Below are 18,045 nucleotides of genomic sequence, written 5' to 3' on the forward strand. Positions count from 1 at the left end.
TGTAGTCAAACTTTGCCCAATTTGACCAAAAGGTCCTCGAGAACCATCTACATAGAGTGTTTATATTCCCTACTGGGTCCCAAAAGATGCTGGTTCAAGCTCCACTTCCAGGAACCAGTGGTACTCACCACTTAACTTTGCATGTCTGTATACTCCACTCCACAATATACTTATCATCTGAACAACTATATATGCAGTCATTGTCTTGATGCCACTGTATGCAATTGACTCTGTTTTCATGCCCACCACTCTACAGATTAAAAAAAAACAAAGAACAAAGTCTTACATAATAGTATGGGTCCTGGAATTACCGAGCATTTACCTCAAAACCTTAGTCCTTACGATAACTAAAGCCTTAACTTACATCTTACCTATTTTAGTATTCCAAAATCAAAAATGAGGTAAACCAGCTAGATCTTAAACTGTTAATTTCCCCCTCTTTTCTATAGGAAAAATGTACTTCTACATCCTCAAAGGGCACTAGACCAAATGTCATTGCTTTGGACAGAAATACCAGCATAAGGTATGAGCAATACTGGAAAGAATGAGTGAACTCAAACCATGGAGTCCAAAACTCAACTTCTCTTTAAGACCAGGGACTTATTATACAGACGAGGATAGCCTTGAACTTGCAGTGATCCTCCTGCCTCTGCCTCCTAAACACCTGAATCATAGACATGTACCAATGTCTAGCTGAAAGCAGCTTTTAAGGTATTTAGTTGAAAATATCACAAAAAAAATCTGCCAACCAGGGTGCTGCTGGCCTCTAACCATAGCACTGGAAGGTGAGGGAGTTTGAGACCAGCCTGAGCTACACAGCAATGTGCTACCTTGGTGGAGCTTTTCTTCAGGTAAATCCTGTGGTGGGACACGGGTGACACCATACTGTGTGGACAGTGCTTTATCTTTGCTGTCTTCCAACAGGTGGAGCACACAAAGACTGCGCTCCACTTGGAGAGGAATAAGCACATTCTTGGTATCTGTCAACACGTTGTATCTTTAGCATCTTTACTGTAGGCAATTTTGGGTGTGTATGTTCATGCTGGGGATGTTGTAGGTATGTATGTGCATGTGCACCCAAGAGTGCTGCTATACAAAGAGGTCAACTTCAGGTGTCATCCCTAGAAACTGCTACTTTTTAAAATTTATTTTGATACCAGGTCTTTCTCAAGACTTGAGCTTGCCAAGTAGGCTAAGCAGGCCGGCCATCCAGTCCCTGAGCACTGTCTACCTCTCACTTCCCAGTGCTGGGACTACAAGCATGCTCTACCATGCCCAGCCTTTTTAAATGTAATGTGGTTTCTGGAGACTGAATTCAGGTCCGCATGCTGCATGGCAAGCATCTTACCAGCTAAGCTATCTCCCAGCCCAATGTAGACAATTTCTAAAGGCAGGTTTAAAGCAGATCAATTAATTAGGCTGCATTTTTTGTTTGTTGGTTTGTGTTTTAAGACAGGGTTCCTTCTCTGTGTAACAACAGCCCTGACTGTCCTGAAACTTTCTTTTTAGATCAGGTTGGCCTCGAACTCACAGAGATCCGCCGGCCTCTGCCTTCCAAGTGCTGAGATTAAAGGCATGCGCCACCACCCGGCTTGGTTGTATTTTCTTTTTTTTTTAATTTATGTGTATGCATGCCTACCTATTTGCCTACATGTGCACATAGAGGCCCATGGAGGCTAGAAGAAAACCAGACATTTCTCATCCACCAAACACTGGGGATGTTCTTGTTGCTATTTGAATGGGCTCCTCAGGGTGGCAATAATGCTACTGAAACTTAGGTATTATCCTTCCACTAGTGATGATGACAAATGAGGAAGACTCCAGAAACCATTTCTTAACTCTAAAACTCGGACTCCTTACCTACATTTATAAATTCAAGGGACTACAGGAGGAGGGTGTCATTCTTTTGTAATAGAAAAACTAGAAACCTCCAAATGGTCAACAATAGTTATGTACTAAAGGAATTATGCAACTTAATGCAAACTTAAGACCATCATAAGAAAGATTACAGTTAGTTTTAGAAAAGATGAAACTAATTATAACTTAATGAAAAAAAAAAAATCAGGACACAAAACATACTAAATGACCAGATAGAAGCCGTCTGTTTTTTAGTCTATGAATTAAGCATAGAAATGTACAAACTATTAAATGGAGATCTCTCTTGGTAACAGATTTATATGTAAACTTTTCCCATTTTTCAATTTCCCAAATTTTCTATGGTACACACTATTTAAAGTGGAAAACCTACTGTCTTGTTCTTTTACACAGTAAGCATTCCTCTATATAGAAATCCACCCAGTGAACTGAAAAGCATCCTGTAAAAAACAGCCTGAAATCAGCTACACCAGGGAAGTGACTGTCTTCCAGCGCATAACTCACAATAGTTTGAGACACTGGGCTGGGATTCTGCAACACAATTCTGCTCTGCCAGCTGGATCCACTGCCACCATGTTTTGTGAGGAGGCATGACTGCAGGTCAAGAGGGGGCTTATTTCTCCTGTCCTCATCTGCATCACCCCACCAGTTGGCTTCTTCACCCTTGGTGGTGCCAAATGAAGCCAACAGGCAGTCTGAAGAACTAGCATCACTTCCCTCTGAGACACCAATGAGCAGGAGCACTCTCCTCTGAAATACGCACCCCAAGCCCACAGTAGTGCGAGCAGAGTCAACTCCTAAGGTCTCAGCTTCAGCAGCAACCCCAAGTGCCTCTGTTCCCTCTAGGGTGGAAGTGTCTTCCTGAAGCTGCTCCCTAAACTGACATGCAAGTCCCTCTGATCCTTTTTACCTCTGGTCAATAGTTCTCTCTACCCTAACTCATACAAGTGAGCATTACCCACCAAGCTCTTAACAAATATTCTGTAGTTGTTTTAATGCAATGAGATGGGAAACTGCTTCTACACAGAAAAAGTTCAAGATCTTGAAATATTTTTAATCATCTCTAATTAGTTTGTCACATTTTTATATAAAACATGTAAATGTACTTACTATTAATTTACTGTGCAATTCTCCTTTTACTGTACTATACAATAAAATGCTACCAACTGCTGTGCCAAGAGCCAACAAGTCAACCTGGTCACTGCTTCCTATAACTTCTGATTTCCTTTTTTTCCTTTGATGACTTTCCTGGAAAAAAAGTAAAAATAAGATTTTAACTTAGTATTTCAAATACACATACACACACCAAAACATCCTAATACAGAAACACCAGTGCCCACTGCCCTCAAAGACACTTTGTAAGTTTCCTGGCCCCTCCCACCCTCTAGCAAGAGGTCAGGCAGCAAACTACCACTTCCTGTGCTCTCAGCGCTCTAAGAGACCCGACGGCCTCAACACGCCTACTTCTCAGACACCAACAAGTCTTCCAAGCAGCTCCCAAGAAAGCCTCCCCTCCCCAAGCAGAGATCCACAAGGATTTATGAACTCCTAAATGCAGGCCCAAACTCTTCCACTGAAACAGACAGCTCTTCCATTTTTCTCCCAATCATTCCTCAAGCTCTAGCTTCATTGTCAAGTAAAAACAGACATTTTTATATTGATATACACTGACTTCGATCTGAGTCAACCAAGAGCTCTGACTAGTAGTGGGACCCAGTGGCTGACTAAGGGTTGGCCTGATGCTTTCAATGCTGCTTTGCTGACTCTGAAGACACATGCATCCATCCAGTGGGGAAGGCATTAACACAGACCATTTCAGATCAGGAATGCTCAAACAGTACACTGAAGGCAAACATTCCAAAATCTCAGACTTCTCAGTTCTGCAACACCTTACAAACTCTACTGCCTTAGCAGAGTCTCCCCTCTGTGTGGATACACCTCTAGTCTCTACCACATAGAGTGGAAGCCAGCCTGAGCTATCTGAGACTGCCTAAAATAAAGAAAGTAGCTAGGCAGGCAATGGTGGTGCACACCTTTAATCCCAATGCTAGGGATACAGAGATAGGTAGATCTCTAAGTTGGAGGCCAGCCTGGTCTACAGAGTTCCAGGACAGCCAGAGCTATACAGGGATGGATGGATTTATATTTATTTTATACAAATCAAATTGTATATATACACACACACTCTGAAGTTTCTTAAAGTATAAAACAAAAATCAGTCCAAATATGCTTTTTACTACAGATTTGTTTTAAAAGAAAAAAATTAAACATTATCAAATCCCTATTTGTCCCATCTTCAGAATCTATTTCTGGTAGAAGAAGCAAAGGCTGGTATAAGGAATCACTTCGGATTTTTGTGCACCTTCAAGGATCACTCACTGGTCTAAAGCTAAACAATACTTAACAAAATACAATAGCTTAAAAACATCATTGTGTTTCTGTATGTGTATAAATGCCCACAGAGGTAGGGTACTAGATTCCTTGGAGCTCTAGTTGGAGGCATTTGTAAGCCACCCAAACTCAGGTCCTCTGACTGGGACGTAAGTGTTAATTCACCACTTCAAAATGTAGGATGCTAAGTATAACCCCACACCAAACAGTCCTGAATCCAAGAGGGCAGGGCTAGATCCAGAATCTAGCTCCACACTTACACCATACTCTCTAAACCTTACACATGCACTTTTCCTCCAAAAACCTCTTGCTTCTCTTAAGAAGTCGTACTCTGTGTCATAGACCAGTAAACTCTGAGCTGTCCATTTCTTTTAGTCATAGCTCCTTCCTCTAAAGAGTTAAGCATAATATCACATGAATACTGACTACACATATAAAGCTTAAGGAATGAGAAAAGTTCAAGCACGTGTAATCATAAAATCTGCATGAAGGCACTAGGAGTGAAAAGGAATAAAAAGAATGTGATTTCGTAAAGAGATTTCCAACATGAGCTAAGTAATAAACACCAGAAGCCTGTCTGATGGAAGCTTACAATGCATCTGATCAAGGGCATCAGAATGCTGAGGTAGTCACACATGTGCAACTTCTGAAGGCAGCAAGTTACAGATGAGGTGAGGACAAGGGTTTAAAAAAGCATAACCAGACAACCAGAGGGCTGACTGGTTCTGGTCATCAATTAAGCAATGGCTTTTCAGACTGAGACTGCAGAATCAGAGTTTGCATACACACAGAGACTTACCATTTCCTTACCTTTCCATTCTATCTCACTTAAGCTGTTACAACCCACTAAATCTATTTCACAATTCACCAATAGATCAAACCTGTCTTAAAAACTGACCTCTAAACACTGAAAATTATGTTCGATTTTTAGTAAGTAGTTTAAATCCATTTCTTGGCTGTTTTAATGGCACTTACTCTGGCATATGTATTTCATAAATAAGAATTTTAGAAAGTATACATTTCACAAAGTCACAAATACATCAAAACAAATGTTCTTCTGTTTCTGCCACTAGGATCTAATCTGCACCTTTACCTTCTTTTGAATATTTGAGACCTCTTGACAGGAACACAGCTGAATCGTGCTGTATCTCCAAGAGATGGCAATGAAGGCAGCTCAATTCTTCCTAGACATATCATCATCAACGTTTCAGTCCCATTCCCTCCTAATGCCTGAAACGCCATGTCCTCTAGTCAGGTTCTGAGCTGTATGTGCTCATGTCTCCACAAAGCAGCATTTACTGTGGTAGCCAACATCAGACATGGTCTGCCTGACTTCTGGGGTTGTACAGCCAGAGAATGAAGAAAGAAACATCTGAGAGAAGGTTGGGGAGGAATCAAGACCAAAGTCTAGGTGGCTTAATTGTGTGGCTCTATCCTACCACTAGCACGACAGCTTCAGATCATAAAGATAAACCAGAGAAATGCTACAACTATCAGGCCATAAACTTAAAAGGCCTTAGAGCATTCTGGAAACAGGGAATAGCAATCTAGCATCTTCAAACATTTATGACCCGTTATTATAATCCACTGTCCAAGAAATGTAGCATGAATTTATCCTTCTCTACTGACAGGCGTATCAGCATACACTGTCCTTGTGGCAAACTGCTGATTACTAAACCAAGTGCAGGACACTCTTACGAATTTTTTACACTGGAGACTACAGCACTACCAGAGTCCAGACAGAACATACAATGACTGCTTACTATGGACCAGGTCTTTTTTTTTTTTTTTCTTTTTTTTTTTTTTCGAGACAGGGTTTCTCTGTGTAGCTTTGCGCCTTTCCTGGGACTCACTTGGTAGCCCAGGCTGGCCTCGAACTCACAGAGATCCGCCTGGCTCTGCCTCCCGAGTGCTGGGATTAAAGGCGTGCGCCACCACCGCCCGGCTATGGACCAGGTCTTACTACAACAATCATATATACTGCCTCATTTAATGCTAAGGGCTCGGGAAGTAGGGTAGTGTTATCTCTACTTCCACACTGGAGAATAAGTCCCATGCCAAACCTTATCAACACGCTGGGAACATGGGCTTCATAATAACATATTTTTTCACATCTCATGCTTTAAAGGCTCAAGAATGTAAAATAAAATGGGTTTGGTATGATGAAATCATCTTAGTACTTAAAATCACAGGGCACACAATCCAGGGAGCCCAAAGCAAGAGGCTGAGCAGCTGCCACAAACTGTGATCCATATCCTACCATAACCCCCCACCCACTCCATCACAAAGTCAGACCTGTTTGAAATACGTACAGACACAATGCAAGAAAACTGATGCTTTAGTAAGCACATCAGTGGGTAACACACCCAGGATGGGAACTGATCATCTCTGCAGTCATCCTGGCTCTCAATTCCAGGACTACAGTGCAAGGGTAATAGTGTAAAGAGCACTGGACTGGGAGTCCAGAGTACCAGAATCGTAGTGCCACTACTTATTAGTGACCAAGGCTTTGCTTAATGCCTTTTAGCTCCCTAAGCCCTGACTCAAGCAAGTGCTATCAGCTTTTTTGCTCCATTTTTTATTTTTTGGTCCCTGAGATTAAACCCAGGGCTTTTCATGTTCTTGGCAAGTATTCCATCTTTGACCTCCATCCCAACCCTAAATCAGTTTTTTTTTTAAATGCAGTTATTTCTGAACATTTCATAGTCACATAGTGAAAACGACAACATGCAGATAAAAGGAAAGTGAAACTTATAAACATTTAGGGGCAGGGCTTGCTGGGGACTGAACACAGGACTCTGGGTATGCTAATCACATGTTCCTCTGCACTTCACATCCAGCACACCTCTTTGGCTTCATACCCAGGACTCAACTAAGATGTTCTGTCATAGAAAGTTGCTTAAATTTGAGGAGCTTTGTTGAAAAGCTAAAGTTGGGATCCTTTCAAAAACCCTTTTATTCCTAGTGTATCACAGTGGATAAATATATTAAAAAACAAATCCAAACCATAGTTTTTGAAACTTGGGTTTTGTTCTGGGGCATACAAGATTGGAAGTCAACATGAACCAAGTTTCAGCCAATCTAGTATTAACTATCTGTTGCAGGCAACCAAGAACTGGGTTTAAGACATGAGTTCCAGGTCTAGCTCCTTTGGGGCTTTATTGATGTTGCTCACTTTTACGTACCTTGCAGGACTAACTATACCGATAATTAGCATTGCCCTTAAAACACTGTATATAAGTGATTCTGCATTATTAAATATACTACCTTTCACAACTACTCTATGAAGTAGGTATGATTGATGTAGGGAACAAAAAGCACAATTATTGCAGAGGATGGACTCCAACTTTACAGCCTGTGCACATGTGTTTACCTGACCACTGCTCTGTCTGGATTTCTCTGGGTGTTAGGACTCTCACTACTTTACAGCACTGTTAAAATTACAAACTTAAGAAGGAAAAAAGTACCACAATTCTGATGACAGTTACATAGCCTTTTCACAAGTCTGATTAATGTTTGATTTACAGGGCCCGATAAGTGCTCTCTGTCACCAAGAGAAATTGGAAATGCAGCTTAAAACCTGACCAATAGCTAAACATACTCACCCAAAGTATGGCAAGTTAGATACAAGCCCGACAACTTTCAAGCCAAAGATTAAGTTTTCTCTGGTGATCGGAGTAAGCTATCCCAAGCACTAACTGTAACTTTTTCACCAGTGACAGCAAAGCGTCCCATACTTCAGGATACTTTCCAGTTCCAGACCACACAGCAGTGATTCCTTTGGCCTGCCTACTGCCTAACTGCAGTAACCACGTGCGTGGTAATCTGAGATGTAATTGAGTGACTAAACAGTGAACAGCATTTACCTGACAGCGAAAAGGATTCCCTAACTCGGCAGTTTCCCAACTACGGGGGAAAAAAAAAATCACTGGGGCGTGGATCATACGCATTAAACCAAGCGGTTCTACGACTTCATTACCCCACTGTGCCTCTGCATCCGATGCAGACCTCAGGATAAGAGGGGAAGCTGAGAGAGGTGGGACTGAGCCTAAGCGAAACATCTGAGAACGAAAGGAAGCCAGGAGAGTAAAGAGTTTGCGGGAGTGAGACTCCCACAACCTGGAGGACAGAAGAGAACACGTGTTGAACACGCATCCGAGCAAAGGGGCTCCCGGAAGGAAAACAAGACCTGCGCGTTCCTACTGCCCAATGCAAAACCAGCACCCCCGGGTCTGGGATGCGGAGGAGCGGGGAGTGCCCCCCAAGGTGCTCGGAGCCTAGCTCTGATGCCGACACGCTGAGGGGCCGGGCCTGCAAGTGTGAAGCTGCCCCCCGTGGGGAGGACGGGGGGAGGAGGGAGGCAAGGGCTTCGGTGAACATGGCGGCCCAGCCAAAGCCGGGCACGGACCTCGTGGAGACCGCGGGGCTCGGGCCGCAACCCTCTCATTGATTTCCCCCCCTCCCCGACCGCCCTCGGGACAGGCCGCGCGCTCTCCTCGGCCGCGGCGTGGGAGCCCAGGGGGCGCCGCCGTCCCGCTCAGCCCCGGGCGGGCGTCCCGGGGCCCCGCGCGCGCTGGGCACATGCTGCCTGCCACGCGCCGCGCGCGGGGCCCGGGACGGCCGGAGCCCGGCCGGGAGGGCGCCCGTCCCGCCGCCCCGCCGCCCCGCCGCGCCGCCCGTCCCGCTCGCACTACCTTGGCCTGCAGCCGCGCCGGCGCCCAGGCCAGGCAGGTGCAGGTACCGCTGAGGTGCGCGGAAGGCACGTATTCCTGGTGCAGCCGGTTGCTGGCCGTCTCCCACACCCGCAGGTGACCGTCGCCGGAGGCGAGGGCGAAGTAGGCCTGGCCGTCCGGCGAGAAGGCGCAAGGGACCCCCGCCGGGGCCAAGGGGTCGTAGCTACCGCCGCCACCGGCCGCCATGTCTGCTCTGGCTCCGCGGCAGCCACGTGTTCGCCCAGGCGCAGGCGCACCCGGCGCGGGGCGGGGCCTGGAGGGAGGAAGTAGGGCGGAGGGGACGCTGGGAAGCCCGGGGAGTGGCGGAGCGTGACGCACAAGAGCTTGGAGCCCGGGGCGGGCGGGGCGGGGTCCACCCCACCCTGTGGACGGTGGCCCGGTGGGGCCCGTCGCCACGGGCTCTAGGGAAGGACGCGCGAGTGGGGAAGTGAGCACATCCTGCAGAGAGGGCAAGGCCCTTCTTTTAAAAAAAAATATGGCCTGTGAAAAATAACTACAGGAAATGTTTCAAAGAGCTATTTGCTTCTGTCTCCAGGATTGTAACAAGGGTCTGCATCCTCCTCTAGTCTCTTCAAGGATGGGCATACAGTAGTTATCCGATCATAGTACTAGCAAAGTAGTAGCTGGGGCTTGGAGAAGGAGAAAGATGCCTGTTTGGGCCATGTTAACACACAGATGCCATTGGAAACAAAGGGAGGTCGCGTTGGATGTGAATAAAGAAGCGGTGCCGGGCCGACTCGGGAGGCAGAGGCAGGTGGATCTCTGTGAGTTCGATGCCAGCCTGGGCTACAAAGTGAGTTCCAGGAAAGGCGCAAAGCTACACAGAGAGACCCTGTCTCGAAAAACAAAACAAAGGAAGCGGTGGCGCACGCCTTTAATCCCAGAGCTTGGGATGCAGAGGCAGTCAGATCTCTTAAGTTTGAGACCACCCTGGTCTGCAAAGCAAGCTCCGGGACAGCCAGGGCGACACAGAGAAAGGCTGTTTTGAAACCACCCCCGCAAAAGGAATGTTACTAAAGAGAATTTAGGGCCAAGCTCAGAGGTCAATAAGAGAATATGGATCCTACAAAGGAGATTGAGAGGAGGTAGCCGTGAAACGGGGTAAAAGCCAAAAGAGTAAGAGCCCCTGAAAAGCACGGCAATTTCAGAAGCAAGGCATGATAAAGCCATGTCAGAGACTTTAAGATAATGTCTGAGAACCAGTGATATAAAAGAGTTGGTAGGAATCTGCATGGAGAAAGGCCCAAGACAGTTATTGGCAAGCACTATTGTAGGTGTTTACGTGGTAAGGTAGAAACTATCAGCATTATCCATTTCTCAGATAGGAAAACTGGGATATTGGTGTAAGCATTGCAGCTTGGATGGAAAGGGATCCTGGCAGGCGGGAGCTAAGAACTACCACAAAGTCACCGTAGGGGGGGTCGAAGCTTACAGCCCTGCTGGAGACCCCAATGTAATAACTCTGCTCTGGCAGGAAAGGGTTTCCCCAGAGAAGTTTTTCAGTTCTGCTCAGGTCCCCGGGAGTATAACATCTCTGCTTTAGAGGAAGGTCTTCCCAATGAAAGTGTTACAGTTCTGCTCTGTTCTGCTCCATTCCAGTGAAAGAAGGTGTCGCCCAAACCTCATTCAAGAGATTTATTGGGAGAGAAGAATCCAGGAGGCTGGCTGCCTCTGCCAGGGTGGGAAAAGGCAGCGGCAAAGGGAACAGGCACAGGGCTTATGTAGGGCTTCTCAGGAGCGGAGTTTTTTCAGGGTGGAAGTTTTTAGGGTGGGAATTGGTCAGATTTCAATCCCTGAGCTTGGAGAAGTTCAGAGATGGGGTGGATTTCGTGCTCAGGGATTGGCTGGGTTTTTTTGTTTTTTTTTTTTTTGTACTGAGTTGGTCAGGGGCAGAGTGTGTTTCTTTGGCTGTAGTTTCAGGGCCAGGGTAGGGTTCTTTGGCTGGCCCTTTTCCCCTGCAGTATGTGACTAGGAAATAGAGGACAACTGTATCTCTTGTCACATGACCTCATGAGAGTGTGTAGGAGAGACCCATTTCCCTTCCTGGCTTCTACCCTGCAGGAACCACTCAGACCACTGCTCTTCATTCTTTATTTAAATCTCTCTTTGCAATCCCTAACTCCCTCTCTCTTTCTCATCATACATCTTTGGCAGAACTGCAAGCTGGCCAAGTCTAACTCTCCACCCACAAAGACCTGAAAGGAGCTAGAGAGAAGCCAAGCTATACTGTGACTTCTACTCACTTTAAGTTCACAGTGACTAACTTCGCTTGAGAAGTTAGTGTTTCCAAGTTATGAAATGGTTGTTCCCTAGTACAACTGTTCCCAGGATTCCAAGATACTAACTCATAACTTCTGTTGTCTTGAACCTCCTTCTCCACCCTTCTCTCCATCCTTCCTCTCTGCAGGTGACCTTGCTTCCTATTTCCTAAGGAAACAGCAGCAGTCACCAAGGAATTACCACAAGCTCCCGGAAACACCAGCTCTCCACTCTCCTGGGACTAAGGGCAAACTGCCCCAGTTCCAAAGGCCAGCCTCCACTTCAGTTCTAGGTTATTTCTCCTCTCGTCTGCTCAGCCCAAGGATGTCACTGTTGAGAAAGTCTTTCCTTTCCTTGCTGGCAGCAATTTTTATCTCTTAACTTGCTCATTGTCAACATAAACATTCTATTATTTCTCCCTTTTTGAAAAGTATTCCCAGCTAGATGTGGTGGCGCATGCCTTTAATCCTAGCAGTTGGGAGGCAGAGGCAGGTGGATCTGTGAGTTTGAGGCCAGCCTGGGCTACAGAGTGAGATCCAGGACAGGCACAAAGCTACACAGAGAAATCTTGTCTTGAAAAGAAAATAGATGATAGATAGATAGATAGATAGATAGATAGATAGATAGATAGATAGATAGATGATAGATTGATGATAGATGATAGTTTCTAATTTTTTTCTTTAAAAACAAAAGTATTTTTTAAAAACTAGCCTTTGTTACTTTGTTCCTTCTAACAGAGCTTTCACACACTTCCTCTGAAACTACAGTGAAGGATACCAGACCCTCCATACAATGTAAATGCCCATCATCATTACCATTCTCCATAACCTCACATGCCCCCTGCCCTCCCTCTAATCCTGTGTCTTCTGTCTTTAATCTTCCTCATCCCTCCACGCTCTGACATCAGGGTTATTGGGGGCTTTCTTTCTCCATTAATCTCAGCCACCATCCATGTGCTGATGGTCACAAATGTGTGCCTCCAACTTCCGTCTTTCCCCTGAACTTAAAACTTGCATATTCAATTCAACATCTTCACATGGATATAGTGCTGAGTTGAATAGTGTCCCCAAAAAGGCTGTGTCTGAGTTCTAATTCTGTTAACTGTATATGTGGCCTTATTTGGAAATAAGGCCTTGCCTGTGGTTGAGGATCTCAGTATAATAATATCCTGAAGTAGTCCCTAAATCCAGTGACTGGAACACTTCTAAGAAAAACAGGTGAACTTCTACCTGGAAGGCAGAGATACACATAATGAGGATGGTCACGTGAAGACAGGCAAAGCCAGGTGTGGAGGCACATGCCTTTAGTTCTAGCAGAGATGGGTGGATCTCTATGAGTTTGAGGCCTGCCTGGACTCCGATTTAAAAAAAAAAAAAAAAAAAAAAAAAGGCCCGGCAGTGGTGGTACACGCCTGTAATCTCAGCACTAGGGAGGCAGGGTTAGGTGGATCTTTGTGAGTTCAAGGCCAGCCTGGACTCCAGGACAGCGAGGGCTGTTACACAGAGAATCCCTGTCTCAAAAAAAGAAAGAATTCTGAAAGAAATGGCAAATTCTCCCCCAAGGGCTCAGTATACAGCAAGTTCAGCGTTACCAAGACCCTGATTCAATCCTTAGCACTACAAGTAATATTGTATAATAAAATTCTGCCCTAGTTCCTTTGGAGGGAGCATGGTCATATTAAAGCCTTGGACTCCTGGTGTCCAGGCTCTGAGGGGATACATTTCTGTTGTTAGACTGTCGTGTTTATGGGAGTCTATGGCAACAGCTCTTGGAAACACGGATCTCTGATGGGTTCCTCAAAGTCAATGCACTTAAATCAGTCCCAACCTTTGGAAATATTTACAGTGTGGAAAATGTATGTCTTAACAAACGGTAGATTACAACCACCTCTAAGAAATAAGAAAAGGGGGCTGGAGAGACAGCTCAGTGGGTAAGAACATTAACTGTTCTGGCAGGGGACCTGGTTCAGTTCCCAGTACCCACATGATGTCTCACCACAGCCTGCAACTCCAGTTCCAGATGATCTGATGCCCTCTCTGTACTCCAAGGGCACCTGCATGAATGTGGTGCATTTAGATCCATGCAGGCAAAACTCTCATACATGTAAAATAAAAATAAAGAGATCAACCAGGTCCACACCTTTAAAACAATGAATAAGGAAAGGTACTGCATCATTGATTCCTTCCTTCCTCCCTTCTTTACTTCCTTTCTTTTTAAAGAATTCTTTGTTATTGTTATTATCTATTTCATGTGTATGGGTGTTTTGCCTGCATGAATATGTGCACCACTTGTGTGTCTGGTACCCATAGAAACCAGAATAGAATATTGGGTCCCTGGAACTGGGGTTACAGACAGTTGTGAAACACCATGAGGGTGCTGGGAACTGAACTCAGATCCTCTAGAAGATCAACAAATACTCTTACCCACTGACCTAGCTCTCCAGACCCCCTTAATTTTAATTTTTATGTATTATTTTATTTTTAATGTGTCTGAGTGCTTTCCTTGCACGTACGTGTGTACACCATGTGTGCATGATGCCAATGGAGGCCTGGAGAGGGTGTCAGACCCCTGGAACTGGAGTTACAGATGGTTGTCAGCCACCATGTGGAGGATGGGAACTGAACTTGGATTCTCTGGAAGGGCAGTCAAGGCTCTGAACTACTAAGTCATCTCTCCAGACCCCTTTCTTTCCTTCATTTCTGTTTTTTTTCCTTCCTTTTTCTCCTTAGGCTGGAATGTGGGGCTTTGATGGGCAAGCACAGGACTATAACTCAGACCTCAAAAAAAAATTTTTTTTTAACTTACATGCATGTGTTGCTCTTTGTTTTTGTTTTTCAAACAGAGGCTCTATGGGTAAAGGCACTTGCCAACTCAAGCCTGAGGACATGAGTTCCAACCCCAGGACCCACATGGTAGAAAATAGAATCAATTCCTGCAAGTTGTCCACTGATCTCCACATACAAGTCTCTCCCTCTCCCTTACCATACCTCTCCCTGTCTCTTACCCCACCTACGTCTCTCTATATAATTTTTTAAAAAATTAAGAAAAGATTTTTCCAGAAGCAAAGGACATGAAGTTCTAAACTGGAAGGACTTGGGAAACCAAACTGGTCTCATCTTAAAATGGTCCAAGGTCTTGAATCAACATTTTCCCAAAGAACATGGTCACCAAGCACATGAGAAGATCATTAATTATCAGAGAAACGCAAAGGAAAACCCCAGTGTCATCTCACATCTGCTTGGGTGCTTATTGTTGGAAAAATAGGAAACACATATTGGCAAGGATGTGCAAAACAAGGAAGCCTTGCACACTGCTGGTAGGAATGTGAATTTGTACGCCTGTGTGGAAAACAGTGTGGAAAGAAGAAAAACACAGTACAGAGGTTCCTCAAAAAAAAGTTAAAAATAGAACGATCATATGCTCTACCAATCCCATCTGGGCAGATATGAGAAAGAACTGAATTCAGGCTATCAAAGAGATTGCCGGCAGTCCTGTGTTCGCCGCAAATTATCCACAATAGGCAGAATACCAAAATAATCTAAATACCCACTGTCAAATAGGTGATGACAGGAAATGTGTATATCCATTGAAAGTGGTAGTTAGTTAACCTTTAACAAGAAGTGTGCTGGGCAATGGTGGCGCACACCTTTAATCCCAGCACTCGGGAGGCAGAGGCAGGTGGATCTGTGGTGGTATTATGTTCCCCAAAATATTGTGCACCCTAATAAATTTAACTGGGGTCAGAGAACAGACAGCCACTAGATACAGAGGCTAGAAAATGGTGGCACTCACACCTTTAACCCTAGCATTCCAGAGACAGAAATCCCTCTAGATCTCTGTGAGTTCAAAGCCACATTGGAAACAGCCAGGCATGGTGACACACGCCTTTAATCCCAAGAAGTGAGCCTTTAATCCCAAGGAGTTATGACAAAAACAGAAAGATATATAAGGCGTGGAGACCAGAAACTAGAAGCTTTTAGCTGGTTAAGCATTCAGGCTTTCGAGCAGCACAGTTCAGCTGAGATTCATTCTGGATAAGGACTCAGAGGCTTCCAGTCTGAGGAAACAAGACCAGCTGAGAAAGTTGGCCAGGTGAGGTTAGCTGCGGCTCATTCTGCTTCTCTGACCTTCCAGCATTCACCCCAATAACTGGCCACAGGTTTGATTTTATTAATAAGACTCTTTAAGATCCCTGCTACATGGATCTCTGAGTTCGAGGCCAGCCTGGTCTACAGCGCAAGTTCTAGGACAGCTGGGGCTACACAGAGAAACCCTGTCTCGAAACAACAGCAACAACAAACAAAGCAAAAAGAAGTGTATGCTGTCTGCCCCAGCATGGATGAACCTGGAGGGCACTGCACCAAGTGTGGCTGTCCATCACAGGACAAGCACTGCCTGGTTTCACTTGTACGACATCTAACATAGTCTGCTGTGTAGAAGCTGAGTCGAACGGTGGGTAGGTGAGAGGAAGGACACGGAATAAAAGAAAATAGGGACTGGAGAGACGACTCAACAACTCCAACCACCGGAAGAGTAATGACTGCTCTTCCAGAGGCCCCAGGTGCAATTTCTAACACCCACGCGGTGGTTCACAACTCTCCGTAACTCCATCTCCACGGGATCAGATGCCCTCTTCCGGCTTCCATGGGCACCAGGCACGCAAGTGGTGCATAGACACACATGCAGGCAAAACACCTATGCACATAGAACATGTAAATTGTTTTCAAAAAGCTCCTCAAAGGTGACTAGAGTGGACAAAATCACACTTAAAATTACATCGCTGTGAACAATTCATGAGAAGATTCAGAGAGAGAGGACAGAAAAATTATCAAGAATCTGATGAAGCGCCGGGCGGTGGTGGCGCACGCCTTTAATCCCAGCACTCGGGAGGCAGAGCCAGGCGGATCTCAGTGAGCTCGAGGCCAGCCTGGGCTATCAAGTGAGTTCCAGGAAAGGCGCAAAGCTACACAGAGAAACCCTGTCTCGAAAAACCAAAAAAAAAAAAAAAAAAAAAGAATCTGATGAAATCTATCAGAAAGTGAAAGCTAGAAGATAATTAAAGCATCAAAACCCTAAGGAAAAACAGAATTCGACCCCAGAAAACCATGGCCGGGCGGTGGTGGTGCACGCCTTTAATCCCAGCACTCAGGAGGCAGAGCTCTCTGAGCTTGAGGTCAGCCTGGTCTATACAGAGGAAATTCCAGGACAGCCAGGGCATTTTTTTTTGTTGTTGTTGTTTTTGTTTTTCGAGACAGGGTTTCCCTGTGTAGCTTTGGTGCCTGTCCTGGATCTCGCTCTGTAGACCAGGCTGGCCTCGAACTCACAGAGATCTGCCTGTCTCTGCCTCCCGAGTGCTGGGATTAAAGGCGTGCGCCACCACCATCCGGCGAAACCCTGTCTTGAAAAACAAAACAAAAAAGAGTGAGAGTCGAATAAAGATGTTTTCCGGCGTATGAGGTGCAAAGACTTTACCTCCCAAGCTCTCTTTAGACGTGAGTGAAGGATGATGTTCTCTACCAAAAGCAGTGAGTAGATGAGGAAAAAAGAATCTGGGATATAGGAATCCCAGAAGAACTGAGAAAGAGGCCGAGGCAATCTCCCGTCAAGGGTGACTCTGGAGGACACGGGGCCAACTGATGAAGAAGAAGATGATCCCAAAGTCTCGAGAAATGTAAGCAGATGAAAATGACAAGATAACTAACATGAGTGCAGACATTGGGCGGTGTTTTATACAGCTGGGAGAGGGTAAGTTGAGTCAATGACCAATTAGTTTCTAAAAATTACCCATTTGTTTTATAACAACTAAAACAAAACTTGTGCGGAAAAGGAACCATCAGCTATAGCAATATGTGATTAGACTGTTGAGTCTTATGACTTCACCAGTAATTAAACCAGCGGTTCTCAAGATTCCCAATGCTTCAACCCCGTAACACAGTTCCCCATATCGTGGTGACCCCAACCATAAAATTATTTTCGTTACTACTTCATAACTGTGACTTTGCTACTGTCTATGAATCGTAATGTAAATATCTGTGTTTTCCAGTGGTCTTAGGTGACCCCTGTGAAAGGGTCGTGCAACTGCAAGGGGGTCATGACCCACAGGTTGAGAACTCCTGATTTGAAGTATTCTGTGGCTGATGCATTGGAACTGAACCTAGAGCCTCACACATGCTTAGACAAACACGGTAGACACTAGCTACATCCTCAACCTTCTTTGAAGGCTACCACACTTCTTTTTATTTATTTTTCTTTCTTTCCTTTTTTTTGGGGGGGGGGATAAGTCTCACTAAGTTTTGCCTGCTTGGTCTTGAATTCATTTTGTAGCTCAAGAGGCAGACCTGGACTTACCGATCTTCCTTCCTCAGCCTCCTGAATAACTGGGATTATAAACCTGTATTACCCACTTGGTTTCATTTCAAATACTAAAAGGTATTATTTCAGAGCTGAGGAGAATGCTTGCCTCGAAGTCATGAGGGTCGTCATTCAGTCCCTAGAATCCATGTAAAAATGGGCACGGTGGCAGGCTTATAACTCCAGTACTGGGAGGGCAGAGATCCGAGGGTTCCTGGGGCTCGCTAGACTATCCTAATTAGTGAGCTCCAGGCCAATGAGAGACACTACATCAGATGAGGTGGATGATTTTTGTTTTGTTTTTTTTTGGCGGGCGGTGGGGGGGGTGGGGGGGGGAGAAGGGTTCGAGACAGGGTTTCTCTGTGTAGCTTTGGTGCCTGAACTGGATCTTGCTCTATAGACCAGGCTGGCCTCGAGATCCGCCTGGCTCTGCCTC

At 45.2% G+C, this 18,045-nt stretch overlaps 1 protein-coding gene across 1 annotated transcript in view; it reads right to left on the bottom strand.

The window, feature by feature from the left end:
• Wdr43 (WD repeat domain 43) overlaps positions 1-9,225 on the bottom strand; it is a 43,430-nt gene extending 34,205 nt beyond the window's left edge. The window contains exons 1-3 of the mRNA XM_028873894.2: positions 8,961-9,225; positions 2,986-3,123; positions 129-250 (exon numbers count right to left, since the gene is read on the bottom strand). Coding sequence (XP_028729727.1) covers positions 129-250; positions 2,986-3,123; positions 8,961-9,185 — 485 coding nt within the window. The 5' untranslated portion in view covers positions 9,186-9,225. The remainder of the gene's footprint in view (positions 1-128; positions 251-2,985; positions 3,124-8,960) is intronic.
• Between the last annotated feature and the right edge of the window lie 8,820 nt (positions 9,226-18,045).

Source organism: Peromyscus leucopus, chromosome 22 (genome assembly GCF_004664715.2).
Source record: "Peromyscus leucopus breed LL Stock chromosome 22, UCI_PerLeu_2.1, whole genome shotgun sequence".
Classification (NCBI taxonomy): domain Eukaryota; kingdom Metazoa; phylum Chordata; class Mammalia; order Rodentia; family Cricetidae; genus Peromyscus; species Peromyscus leucopus.